Source organism: Saimiri boliviensis, chromosome 9 (genome assembly GCF_048565385.1).
Source record: "Saimiri boliviensis isolate mSaiBol1 chromosome 9, mSaiBol1.pri, whole genome shotgun sequence".
Lineage (NCBI taxonomy): Eukaryota > Metazoa > Chordata > Mammalia > Primates > Cebidae > Saimiri > Saimiri boliviensis.
In genome coordinates, this window is record NC_133457.1 from 22797836 (window position 1) to 22811580 (window position 13745).

The 13745-nt window shown below is 38.3% G+C and overlaps 1 protein-coding gene across 24 annotated transcripts in view; it reads left to right on the forward strand.

The window, feature by feature from the left end:
* SCHIP1 (schwannomin interacting protein 1) overlaps positions 1-13745 on the forward strand; it is a 767830-nt gene that overhangs the window by 727050 nt on the left and 27035 nt on the right. For 23 of the 24 annotated variants that reach the window (XM_074405563.1, XM_074405564.1, XM_074405565.1 and 20 more), the window contains one exon: positions 9157-9275. In XM_074405563.1, coding sequence (XP_074261664.1) covers positions 9157-9275 — 119 coding nt within the window. Of the gene's footprint in view, positions 1-9156; positions 9280-13745 lie in introns of all 24 variants that reach the window. The other variant, XM_074405581.1, reaches the window with a different exon arrangement.

Below are 13745 nucleotides of genomic sequence, written 5' to 3' on the forward strand. Positions count from 1 at the left end.
ACACCCAGCTAATTTTTGTATTTTTAGTAGAGATGGGGTTTCACCATGTTGGCCAGGCTGGTCTCGATCTTCTGACCTTGTGATCCACCCACCTCAGCCATCTCTTTCCCTTCTTCTCACTAGTTTTCTTAGGCTTCTAGCTCTTCTCATTTTGTTATGTGTATGGCTTTTTAAGAAATTGACATATAATTCACATACATAAAAGCCACCATTTTAAAGTATACACTCTGATAGTTTTTAGTATATTCATAAGGTTATGCACACCAACATCTAATTCCAAAATTTTTCATCACCCCAAAAAGAAACCCTGTACCCATCAGGAGTCACTCCCAAAGCCTTCCTTCTCTTAGCCTCTGACAACCACTAATTTACTTTATGTATTTATAAATGGACCTGTTTCAGACATTTCTGGCTCATTTTTTTCTCCCTTTCTCCATTTTTCTCACTACCTTTCCCACCCCTTCCCTGTAACATTAATAACAGCTACCACTTTTTTTTTTTTTTTTTTTTTTTTGAGATGGAGTTCCGCTCTTGTCACCCAGGCTGGAGTGCAATGGCGAGATCTCAGCTCACCACAACCTCCACCTCCCAGGTTCAAACAATTCTCCTGCCTCAGCCTCCTGAGTAGCTGGGATTACAGGCATGCAGCACCACGCCCAGCTAATTTTTGTATTTTTTTAGTACAGATGGGGTTTCTCTATGTTGGTCAGGCTGGTCTCAAACTCCTGACCTCAGGTGATCCACCCACCTCGGCCTCCCAAAGTGCTGGGATTACAGGTGTAATCCCAGGTGAGCCACCGTGCCTGGCCAACAACAGCTACCACTTAGATTCTCTGACTGTGCCAGGCACTGTGCCAAGCACTTTCTATATGGTGTTTCATTTAATTATTAAAACAACCTCAAAATAGGTATTATTCCTTTTCTTCCAAAGACACTGGGACTCAAAGAGTCTCAGTAACTTATAGTAGTGTCAGAGTCAACAAGTTAACCAGGGTCTTCTTGACTCCAAATCCTCCTCCCCACCTTCTTTCTGGCCGTGAGTCTGTGTCTACCTCCTCCTGATCCTCAGTCCATTCTGACACAGGAGGTTGAGGACACCAGCTTCCTGGCTGCTGATTAAGGCTTGGCTGTTTCATAACCCTTCAGTAGGTGTTTGGGGCTGTTGCATTCCTGACGGGGATGCTGAATGACTGTGATGGGTTTCCAGGCTCCTAAAATGGCACCTGTTAAAAATAGAGCTGCCAGATAACATTGTCTTGTGCTAAAAAGTGATCTCTGGTAGGCAACCATTTGAGAAGCAGAATGAGCTCAGGTACATTCCTAGCAGTTGTGTTTTGGATATGCTGCTCACAGGGGAGGACAGTCATTTAGTTTTCCACCATATCCCTTGAGGAGTTAATGTTGAAACACCTCCTCTACAGTAGTCATCTTTGTGGATTGCACCTTGGACTCCTTCACTTTCAGCAAGGTTCCCATCTGAAGTAGCTACTGAACTTTAACCCTTGGTATTTGTTAAATACCTTTGCTTACCTTCACATTCAGACTATTCAAGCATTAAGGACTCTGCGATGTCTCTTCCCTGTAGCATGAGAAGAAATGCAGTCAACACTAGGCAAAATCGTCCTCACAGTTATACTCATTGTAAATAAGTATCTGCATTCTCTGGACTGGCATCCCATTTCTTTTGATGTCAGCCAATACTCAAGTAAAATAAGTGTCAGAAGATGCAGGGCCCCAGAGTCCTTCCCCTTGGGTGCCCATCCTGGGCTTTAGATATTCGAGGCTAGCTCTCTCATGGGTGCAGGTCCTGAGCAATTTACACCCAAAAGCCTCAACGTTGCCCAGCAGCCCAGGCTGACGCTTATTTAGGGAAACATGTTTAGGCAGGTTGATATGAGGATGCAAAGATAAGAAATTTCAACAGCATTTCAGGAAACCTGTATTTGGCAGCTCATCTTGACTTTTCTGGATGTTTAGTGTAAGTGACTGAAATGGAAAATGTCGGGAATATAAAATGAAAAGAAAGTGTCCTAACTTACTATCCATTCAGTGATGCAATTGAGAGATATTATTTTTTAACTTATATTTCCACTACCAATTAAAAAGCACTTCCCAGGGGATAAAATAAGATTCAAGAATTTAAAATAACCTGGCTGGTGCAAGAATTTATGCACTTGACATTCAACGGCATACAATTTATTTTCTTATGGAATGCTGTTTTTATATTTAGGTCTAGTGAAAAATTCACGGTTTGTCTCAGTGAGAAAATAATTAGAAAGTACTGTCAGTATGTTTGGGTTTTCTTTTGGCCTTTTCGTTTCAAAGAAAATTAATACAATTAACATAACACATAAGTTCTATACTTCTGGTTCATAATGTGTAAGAGCTTCAGACTCCTCACACTATAATGCTGCCTATAAATGTTAGAATAAAGCTGTCTTACAAGCTGGGGAAAGACATAAGAGTGACTACCACTTTCCTAAAGGAAGAGTACTTTTCCACAGAGGGCTTCAGAATCCCAGTTACATTCCCTGGTGGATGCTGCTAATGGTGATGATGCCAGATATCACTAGGCAATAGATTGTACTGAAGCAAGGGGATCATTAATTGCTTCAAAACAAGCATCCTGGTAAGGCCTTGGCAGAGGCCAGGCTGCCACAAATGAAATCCACCTGGCTCCAGAGTCTGGCCATGCCACATAGAACAGATGTGTGCTCAATTACAGAAGAACCAACTCTGTATTTCATCTAGCTACTTGATCTGCTCAGTTGTTTAAAGCTGTGGTTCTCAAAGTGCCTGTGCCAGCAGCGTCAGCAGCATCTGGGAACTTGTTAGAAACGCATATTCTCAGCACCTCCTCAGACTTTCTTGAAACAGAAAAATAGACTGTGTGTTTACAAGCCCTCCAGGTAATCCTCTTGCACAATCAATCACGTTTGAGAGCTATTGGCTTAAAGAAATATGTGACACAGAGGGTGTGTGGGGGTGTGTGTGTGTGTGTATGTGTGTGTGTGTGTCTGTGTCTGCACATGCACACATGCATCTTCCTCCCTGCGCATGTCTCCATTTGGGAGACCAGTGTCCCAGCAACCCCTGGCATCCTGAGTTCCTTTCTGGGCCATGGGGGACCAGTGTAGTCATCAGCTTCTGGGATGATGCAGCCCATAATCCTTAGGAAGGTTTTTGTCAGTGGCATATTGTTTTCCTTTTTACCATTGGTGGCAAGTATTTACTTCATTGCTTTAACAAGCATTTCCTGAGGCCTGTAGGTAACACCAGCGTAGAAGACAGAGAAAGAGCAGTCAGGGCCTGCGAGGCTTCTTAAGCTTAGAGAAGACCTCCTGCAAAACCCCTAACCTCTTGCAACTCCTGGGGCTTATTAGAAATGCAGAGATTCAGGCCCTGCCTCTGATTTAGAAACATGCATCTTAGCAAGATCTTCAGGTGACTCATAAGTACCCTAAAGCCTGAGAAGTATCGCACCAGGTAATGTGAAAAAGAGGATGCTAAACGTGGTATCTGTAGAGGTTAGTAATGAATTAGTACTGAGACGGTGAACATTATAAAGCAAGTCCAACCAATAATTTTTAAAAGTCCATTTCAGTTCCCATGGCAAAAAGTGAAAAGTGAGAAACAAATAAATCTGGGAGAAGGGGAAGCTCAATCCAGGGAAGGGCAGAAAAACAGGAAATTGGGAGAAATACTTTTTTTTTCCCCCACTCCTCCTTCCCACAACTGAATCTTGTCCAGGCCTACAACTGTTCCTGCTCCAAATCTTACATCTGTTTTTATTCCCACCTCTGAGCCTTTCTCATCTGCCTGGTCCCCTGATTCTTCAGGCCAGGTTTCTGTAAATCTGTTCGTTCTCGGGGGAGTCTGAGGAGTCCCTTCCTCTTGGTCTGACAGGCGCCTTCCGGCTGCGTGGGTTTCATCATCTGTGCAGGACTCAGAAGGAAGCAGCTGTTGTATCCTAAGCACCACATGGCTTTAGGTTCAGGTTTAAGATGTTATTTCCTAAAGTGTGCTCCTGATAACCCTAGAGGGTCCCCCAGGTTTCCCCACGAAAAGTACAGTTTGTCAATTAAATACATTTTGAAAATGCAGAAAACACCCAATCTTCCACTTGTAAATTTACATGCGGATTAGCATACTGAAGGCTAGGTGACCCCTGCCTCTGAGACACCCCAATGCTGCTAGTAAAGTGGGCTGGGCCAGAGGCAGGAAGGCAGAACCTAAGGAGGAGATGCAGGCATGACCTTGGTGTCTATAGGATGAGGCCATGCCATATCCCAAACAAAAATGTGGAAAGGTCCTGGGGACCTGTGTGATTTGAAGATAGATGGTACTTACCCATGCCGAACATTTTGCTTTTCATTTCGTTACTGAATGCCCCTTTGTTCTTGTCCAGTTTGGGGAACTGCAGTAGAACAGGGCATGTCAGGCAAGGCTGAGCATTGGTGTTCAGAGTCTACAAGTGCTCGGTGGTCTATGTTCTAAGATCATGGTGGCTGGCATGGTGTCATTGAAAGTCATTGTGAGCCTTATCTGCTCAGGCACAGTGGGTGGCATTAAGGAATTTAGTGACAGATAAGGACAAAAACTTCCTGGGGCTTAATAACGGTGAGTTTCTAAGCATATTTTTGCTCTCATCTGGGGCTTAAATACCTTTTCTGCCCATTTGTGATGAACCCTATTCCTCAATTGCCCTTTGCTTTTGCCAGCAATACCAATTTTAGAGGTTTTACTTTTGTTTTATGAGGGTATTTCCCAAGGCTGTTTTAGGAGTGGACATGACTCTGCTTGTCATAAGTGCAGCCAGGCAGTGGTGCTTTGAGTCAGCCTTTTCCTTTTCCTATACACTTTGCTGTTTCTCCCCCTGGAGCGTCTTGGGCTTGGCTGGATTGAGGGGGCTGGTGGAAGACATATTTGCCTTGCAAGTATAATTCCTTGGAGAACAAACAGCCTTTGAAACCACACACACACATATTTTACACATGTGGGCAACTGAAAAAAAAATTAGGTTCTAATTGTTAAATTTTAAGATTGAGCAGTGGTGATAGGCAGAGTGGTCCTTAATTGTATTGTGGATATTTGTGGTTATGATTAGCCTGTGGTGTGTATGCTTTGCAGGTGTTTTCTCTTTTTCTGAGAAAACATCACATCTATCTCGGGAAAAAGTAGACCCATAACTCTTTATGTCACATTTTATCCCCTGCATGGTATCCACCATTATTATTAGTGTTGACACCTTACTCTTTAATGAGGAAGAGTGATGTAAAAAAGCAGAAAGATCTGGGATTAGAAAGCATGGACTTGAATTCTACTGCTCCTGCCTAACAGGATGGTAACTTTTTATCTCCCTCAGTTTCCCCATCAAAGTAGAAATTGTTGGAGTATGAATCATAATGCTACCATCTATCACGGATTTACATTACCGTGGGTCAGGTACAGCTGCTAAGTAATTTACCTAAGTTTTCTCTTTGAATCTTCCAGCATCAAGTGAGATCCTTTACCTCTGGACTGGGAAGGGCTTTCCAAGCACAAAAGCCACTGACAGCATGACAGAGGAAGCAAGCTATTGACAACACTACATCACATTAACAGTTGAAACTCAAAAGGACAAATACTATAAAATGTTTAAAATTCTCAGACATTTGTAGAAAAATAAGCAAAGCTCGGGATAAGTAATTCAGAGAAAAGAAAGTACAGTCACTAAAAACATTTAAATATTTACTCTCACTAGTAATCAAAGAAATTATAATTTAAAAACATTACTTTTTGCCTATCAAATTTTTTTTTAAACTCTTTTTTAAGTGAAAATGTTCAGTGTTAGCCAGGATGTAGTGAAAGCTGCACCCTCTTACATTGCTGGCGGGCATGTGGATTGGAACAGATTTTTTTGAGAGCAATGTGACAAAATGTGTCAAGAGCCTCAACAAATGTTCACACTCAGCTGATCTGGTAATTCCACTTCCAGGAACTTATCCTGAGGAAATAATCAGACATGTGGGCAGGGATTTATGTAAAGAGGCTAACTTCGGGCCAAGTGTGGTGGCTCGCGCCTGTAATCCCAGGACTTTGGGAGTCTGAGGCAGGTGGATCACAGGGTCAAGAGATCAAGACCATCCTGACCAATATAGTGAAACCCCCTCTCTGCTAAAAATACAAAAATTATCTGGGCGTGGTGGCACATGCCTGTAGTCCCAGCTACTCAGGAGGCTGCAGCAGGAGAATTGCTTGAACCCAGGAGGCAGAGGTTTCAGTGAGCCAAGATCACACCACTGCATTCCCACCTGGGCAACAGAGCAAGACTTGATTTCAAAAAAAAAAAGAGGCTAACTTCCATGTTATTTTTAATTTGACACAACCCAAATGGCTAACCATAGAGGATAACTCTATAGGATGGAATGATATATAACCATTAAGGATTGTGTCTTATTCCTGTCTGGCTGCTCTGGAGGAAAAATTTGTAAATGTTTTAAAATTGGGTTTTTAAAGAATATGAAGTGATACAAGGGATATTCTCAAAATATAATAAACAACATTATATCAACTTTATAAAAAGGAAAATAATACACACGTATGGTAAAAAACTAGGAGGAAATACACTAAAATGTTAGCAATCATCTCTCTCTAAGTGGTGGGATTATGGGTGATGTTTATATTCTTCATGCTTTTCTTGATTTGTTCAGTGGTATCTGGAGAGAGAGAAAGGAGAAAGGGGGAAAGAGAGTGACTTATTATAAAACAGTCCTCTTTAAACTGTTGATGACGTAGCCAGGTATAAAGAATTGCAATAAATAAATAAGTAAATAGAAATATTTTTAAGGCCTCCTCTAATATCTGTAGCTCAAGTTAAGAAAGAAAGACATGGAATCAAGGATATTTTCACACATTCACGCCCTGGGATAAGTGTTTTTTTTAAAGCCTGGTTCAGACCCTAGGCTAATGTCAGACCAGTGTGTTGTTGAACAGTAATCATTAACATTCATGTTGCTTCTACTGATTTTATATTTGGATAGTCAGCTCTACTCAACAGTTTTCTGCCTATCGAAGACTTTAGTGAGAATCTCTTTTGTCTGTGATAGGGATTGAGAAATAGGTTCACTGACTGTACAAAATCTGCCTGGCAGATGTGGGGGTTTGAAATGAATTTGTTTTAAATAAAGATGTCAAGTGATGTGATTCTGTTTTGGCTGGACCATCTCAAGTGCCAGCCTTGCATATTTGGAAAGGTGGTTTGCTCCAATTAAGGTTTTAAGCAGTACAGTTGCAAGTGGTTAGCAAAATAAAAGACATTCTTGCTTTCCTCTATAACTTTATGGTACTTTCTTAAAGCTTGATTTTGGGCTAGCCCAGCAAAAAAAAAAAAAAATATATATATATATATATATATATAAACTATGGAAGCAGTCTTTCACATTTGTAAAAAAAAAACTGTATAAAAGTAATCTTTCACTTTTCACTTTATGGCTGTACTGCACACACACACACACACACAAACACACGCGCACACACACACACACACGCGCACACACACACACACACACAAGCTCCTAGTATGATGCAGCTTCATTGATACATGCTAAAATGGGATGCCATCTATATAGACAGAGATAATCGCCAGATGTGAACAGCTGAAAGAATGCTTATGGTGTCCAAGGATTAAAAAGTGTGAGAGAATATGAGAGTAGAGATGACGTTTCTTTGCACTAGAAGTCCTCAAACCTATTGAAATTAAATATCTGGCACTAGAGCCTGGGGCAGTCTAAAGCTGCCTGTTGAAGCTGGATCTTGGGAACCACCATCTTAGCTGTACTTTGCTGTCATATATTTTATTCTGTGCTGTCTAATGCAGTATCCACTAGCCACCTGTGACGGTTGAGCTCTTGAAATGTAGTGTAACTGAGGAACTGAATGTTTAATATTAATTAATTAATTAAATTCTTAAGTTGAAATACAGATAGGCATATGAAACTAATAACTACCACATTAGACAGAGCAGTCTTAACCTATTTTAGAGCGTCCTTCACTTGGGAATGAAATTATTTTCAGCGTACCCTTACAACAGGCTGTGCATTTTGTCGCTGTGACACAGTGATGCTCCAGAACCTACTGCTAGGAGAATGAAGGCATCACCAGGCCTTTGGTAGCCACACCCAGTCACATGACCTGCATTTTGTAGTATGATTTGTTCAGTGTGGTCTTCAAACCCTTGCTCAGTGCATCAAATGGTACTTCTCAAAGCCTTTGTCATCTCACAAAACTAAAATTTCATCTTCAGCCCAGGATTTTTGACTCGTGGTTTGTTTTTTGTAGTAGTTTCATTTTTAACTAAGGAAATCATTTTTAACCTTCTCTCCTGTTGTTTAAAGGGTTTAAAAGTTCAGCATGGTGAGTTTTTATGGGGTGTTTAATGGGAAGCCAAGCATTGTAAACATCCAAATGATCACAGTAGTATAGTTTACCAAATCTTTTTTCTATGCACACTGACCTGACCTCCCTTCAAAATATGAAACAGATGGGTCCAATTAGAATTCTCCAGTGATTCCAGACATTATTGTCAAGGTTTCTAACATTCTAAAACCTGGTGAGATGAGGCTAGCCCTTGAATGGAAACAACAGTCCCAAGCAAGACTGTAAGCTGCATGGAGGCAGGTGCTACGTCTGTCTTGTCCTGGGCCTTACTGTGGCGTCTGCCAGCTCCCAGGGGCTGCATGTTGGTAAGTGAACTACTGTTCTTGCCATAGAGAAAATGGGCTGGCTAAAGGGACATGTAAATAAGAGAGAAGACAAGATCAGGGAAAGGCCGCATTTGGGATCAAAGTGATTTGATTCAGGAGAAAGTACTTGCCCTCCACAACTTTACCTATACCTAGCAGGTGAGAAGAAGAAAGACTAAAATGACAAATAATCTAGTTCTAGCCTGGTGATTACTTAGACTAGAGATTAGAATGGACTCTGAAGAACTGAAATTCAAGCCAGAAGACACTGGTAAAATTTCAGCTTTTAATAATTCAAATTCTCTTGTGCTGCAGCCTATTTATTTGTTTTTCATCTAATGTTACAGTTCTAAGAAACTTAGCAAGTTAGACTGCCTGTGGTTGTGATATATCTGCCCACTTATCAGCATTTTTTATTTTTTTGAAATTTTAGGCACAGAAAAATGAGAGAGAGTCTATCAGACAGAAGTTGGCACTTGGAAGCTTCTTTGATGATGGCCCAGGAATTTATACCAGCTGTAGTAAAAGTGGGAAGCCAAGCCTTTCCTCCCGGTGAGTGTTCTTTTGAGTTGAATTTCTGATATACACCCTGTAGATTTTATCACTTGACTATTCTAATAATAAAATAGCCTTTAAATCCTCTAGCAGTTTTTTATTTTCCTTGCGTAACACTGCCGTCTTTATTTGGATTTTAGAAAGACCCTTCCCCATTTGTTTGTTGGTTTCTTTGTTGTTGTTATTGTTATCATTGGCTCATGGGCTAGCTACTTGAGGTCAGATTTTTATATTCCATTTTTTTCTAGACGCAATACTGATTTTGTACACTGATAAAGGAATAAAGCCACACACCTAAGCAAGCTGACTTATGATTAGAGACATGTGGCAGACTACCAAATTTGCCATTAAGCAGTCCCAGATCACCCAGAATCACCCCCCTGATACATTTGATTGCAATAAATACTCGTAACTGAGACATACAATTCCCGCTTTGATCATTCAATGTTTATTACAGTTCTTAACCTGTCCTCCAGGTGGCTTTTCTTTATCTTAATTTATTTCAGGATATCATTACTCTTTATCATAATTTTTTTCAGGATATTATTGGTCATTTGCATAGCTTCTAATTCCAAGTAAGATATATTTAAATTATAATTTTATCCAAAAAAAAAAAACAGTGCTGTAGGCCAGAGTTTCTCAAACTTTAATGTGCTTATGAATCATCTGGGGATTTTCTTAAAATGAAGACTCTGATTCAGTAGATCTAGGTGGGGCTCAAGATCTTCCATTTCTATGAAGTTCCCAGCTGTGATATTCGTGCTTCCATTCCATAGGCTACTTTGATTCGTGAAAGTATAGACAGTCTGCAAAATTAGGTATTACAAATATGGATATTCTAAGTGATGAAAGCACATAAAACATTTTTACTAAGATGAGAGTAAATGATAACCTATCAGCATTTTCATGGTCTCCCTTCACTCCCCAGATATCTGTTTCCTTTCAGTCTTCCTTTTGGCTAAAAGCAAATATACTCTGTTAAAATGCTCAGTTATTTTACCATCTTAAGGTAGGCATTGGAAACAAATTATAGTATTTATGCATCCATTTAACCAACATATTTCTGCTATGTCTCTGCTTCGTGTGAGGCCTGGAACTAGGCATTTTTAAAATATCTATCTTTATTCCATCTGATTTTCAATAAAGCTTGTACTACTGTATGATCCTGAGAGATTCTAAATCAGCAAAAATCAGAAAGCAGACACGTGCTCACACATACACCTATTTGTGAGGCACTGCAGGCAGATCAGTACATCCAAGAGCTCTAGTTTCACCAGGCAGTGTTCCAGCATCTCTTCCTCAGCTGGGTGCCAGCTCTGTCTCAGCATATTCCCTTGTGTTTCTATATATCCCTCCAGAACCAGACGGTCAGCCCTCTCCTTTCTCTTGGGAGCACCTCTTTCCCCTCCCAGTTAGATGTGGCAGAAAGTGCTCTGGCTTAGGAACCTGGAGGTCTGAGAATTAGTCCTAGTATACTTCTAATTTTGAGACTTTAACAATTTACTTAGTTTTACCATGTCTCGTTTTCCTCATTTTTGTGAAATGAGAGCATTGGACCAAATCTTACAGATCTCTGCTACTACTCTCTAATATTTCCCAGAGTGCCAAAATATCTTCTTCTAGAAGCCCAATCTCCCTGTTTAGCAATGTTGTATCCATCTGTTACAAATGAGAGGTTTGGGTTTTGAAAATCAAAGATATATATATATTATATATAATACATATACACACATATATACCTATGTACATATATATAATCCATATATATGTATATGCACATAGTATACATGGATGTATATGTGTCTGTGTGTATGTATGTATGTGTATACTGCACATACATTTATACTATCCTTGACCCACTCTCCAGAAATAACTTTTCACTGCTCAACTCTTTCTTCTGGTATTTACTTACATATCTCTAAATAAAATGCTGTCTTCTTAGTTTTTATTTTAGCCATCAGAGTACCTACTATAAAAAAAAAATTGGGATTTAGTTCTTTCTTACAGCCCTCCAAAGACTATCATCTCTTCTATTCTTCTATAGTTATTTCACAGTTTAGGGTCAAATAGCTATTTAATGTTTATGCTATTAAGACCATGCATTATTCTCACTGAACCATGTAGTAAACTATAATTACTTGAGAAATTTTATTTTCTTTGTCCTGAAATTAGAATTGCCTCCTTTTCCCCCATGGACTGCATTTATAGTCCAGTGTTTGAATATACCACAATTTATTTGGCCACTCTCCTGATATGGGCATTGGATTCTTTCAAAAGTTTTGCTCTTGTAAACAGTGCTACTTATAAACATTCTTGTACGTGTCTTCTGCTGTACATATGCAAGAGTTTCTCTTTGGTGCATACCTAGAAGTGGAATTACTAGGAAAATACATGAATGTTCACGCTTAGAAGATAATGTCAAATTGTTTTCCAAAATGGTTGCAACAAGTTATACTCCTACCAGCAATGTTTCAGACGTTCTGTGCATCCATAACTTTATTAACACTTGATATTGCCAATTTCTTTTAAATTTGTGTGAATTTAATAGGTGTAAAATGGTTTATATTGTGTTTATTAGCCATGCTTGTTTTCTCTTCTGTGAAATATCTGTTTGGGTCCTATGCCAAATTTATGTTGGATTCTTTATGCTTTTTTTTACTGACTTATCAAAGTTCTTCAGTCATGATACAAATGCTTAAATATATTGTATGAATTGCATGTATCTTTTCCCAGGTTATAACTTGTTTTTCACTTTTTTAATATGTGTTTTATGACCACAAGTTAATTTTATGGGTTAATTTCATAGTGAATTTTATCAAACTTTTCTAATCAATGGCTTTCTATATCTTGTATAAGAAATTTTCTTTTACCCAAAAATCCAATAGACATTCATTAGATTTCCTACCAAGAGTTGAAAGAGTTGAGTTTTTAAAAGTCTGCACTCAATCAAAAGTTGATTTCTTGGTATGATATGGAGAAGTCAAATTTGATTGTTTTCCTTATAGACCATTTTTCCATCATATTTATTGAACAACCCCTCTTTTACTCTCATATATACTGTATATTAATGAAACTATCTTCTATTTTATTGTTTCTATCCCAGCAGGAAAACTATAGTCTTAGTTACAATAGTTACCAAATAAGTTCTGATATCTGGACAGGAAAGTCCTTCTCATTATTCTTTTTCTTTACAAGTATGCTGCCTGGTATGGCTTTTTTAATTCCTCTACATAAACTTTAACTAATATAATCAAGTTCACCAAAATACTCTCTCGTAATTTTGACTGTAATTGCATTGATTCTATAGACCAGTCTAGGAAGCATTACATTTCCACATCTTTCTATCCATGAATATAGTCTGCCTCTCTATTTATTTAGATCTTATTATATATTTCTTAATAAGGATTTATACTTTCCCATTTAGAGATGTTACACATCTATCTCTTGTTGTCTTTATTTCTAGATACTTGCTATTCTGATATCTTAAATTCTCTTCAGTAATGTTTTCTCATTTGCTGCTGGTGAACAGAAATGCAATTAACTTTGTATACTAGTATATATCCAGCCACTTTTTTACTGCTTCTATTATTTCTCTACTCTCCTGTTGTTTCTAATAAAGTTGTCTGTAGATTCCTTGGGGATTTTTAAACAATTATATCATCTACAAATAATGACAACTTTATTTGTTTCCAATTCTCATGCCTCTGATTTCTTTCTTTGTCTTATTGCATTGGGTAGGTACCCTAATACAGTGAAGATTAGAAATAGCAGTAGTTGGAACCCTTAACTCATTTCTCATATTAAGTGAAATGTTTCTACTATTTTCCCATTTCAAATGATGTTAATTTTGTGTTTTCATTAATGATTCTCTTTATGAGGTTAATGATGTTCCCTTCCAGTTACAACTTACAAATAATTTTGATAATGAATGGTTACTTAACTTTATCATGTTTTTTCTTCATCTGTTGAGGTGAAGAAAAAGTACAGTTTTACTCTGTTAATCTATTAGATGAATTAATGAATTACATTTATAGGTTTTCAGAATGTTAAATGATGCTAGCATAGCCAGTCTAACCTAACCTGGTTGGGGAGTATTATATTTTTTTAGATACCGTTGGAGTATTATAGTTTTTCAGGTACTAATATTATAATAAAATCTAAATAAATAAATTATAAATATTCATATTTTATTTATAATATTTTGTTTAGGATTGTTAGGTTTATATTCATAATTGACATGGATCTGTTGTATTCTTCTGATATTTTTGTTTGGTTTTAGTATCAGGATTATGCTGGCTTAAAAATGGGTTGGGAATTATTCCCTCTTTAATTTTGTCTAAGTAAAGTTTATATAATATATTTATGATCTGTTTCTATAAAGTTTGGTAGGACTCATTTCTCTCTGGGCCTGGTGTTTACTTTGTTTATTTGCTTTAACAACAGCTTCCATTTCTTAAGTAGTTATAA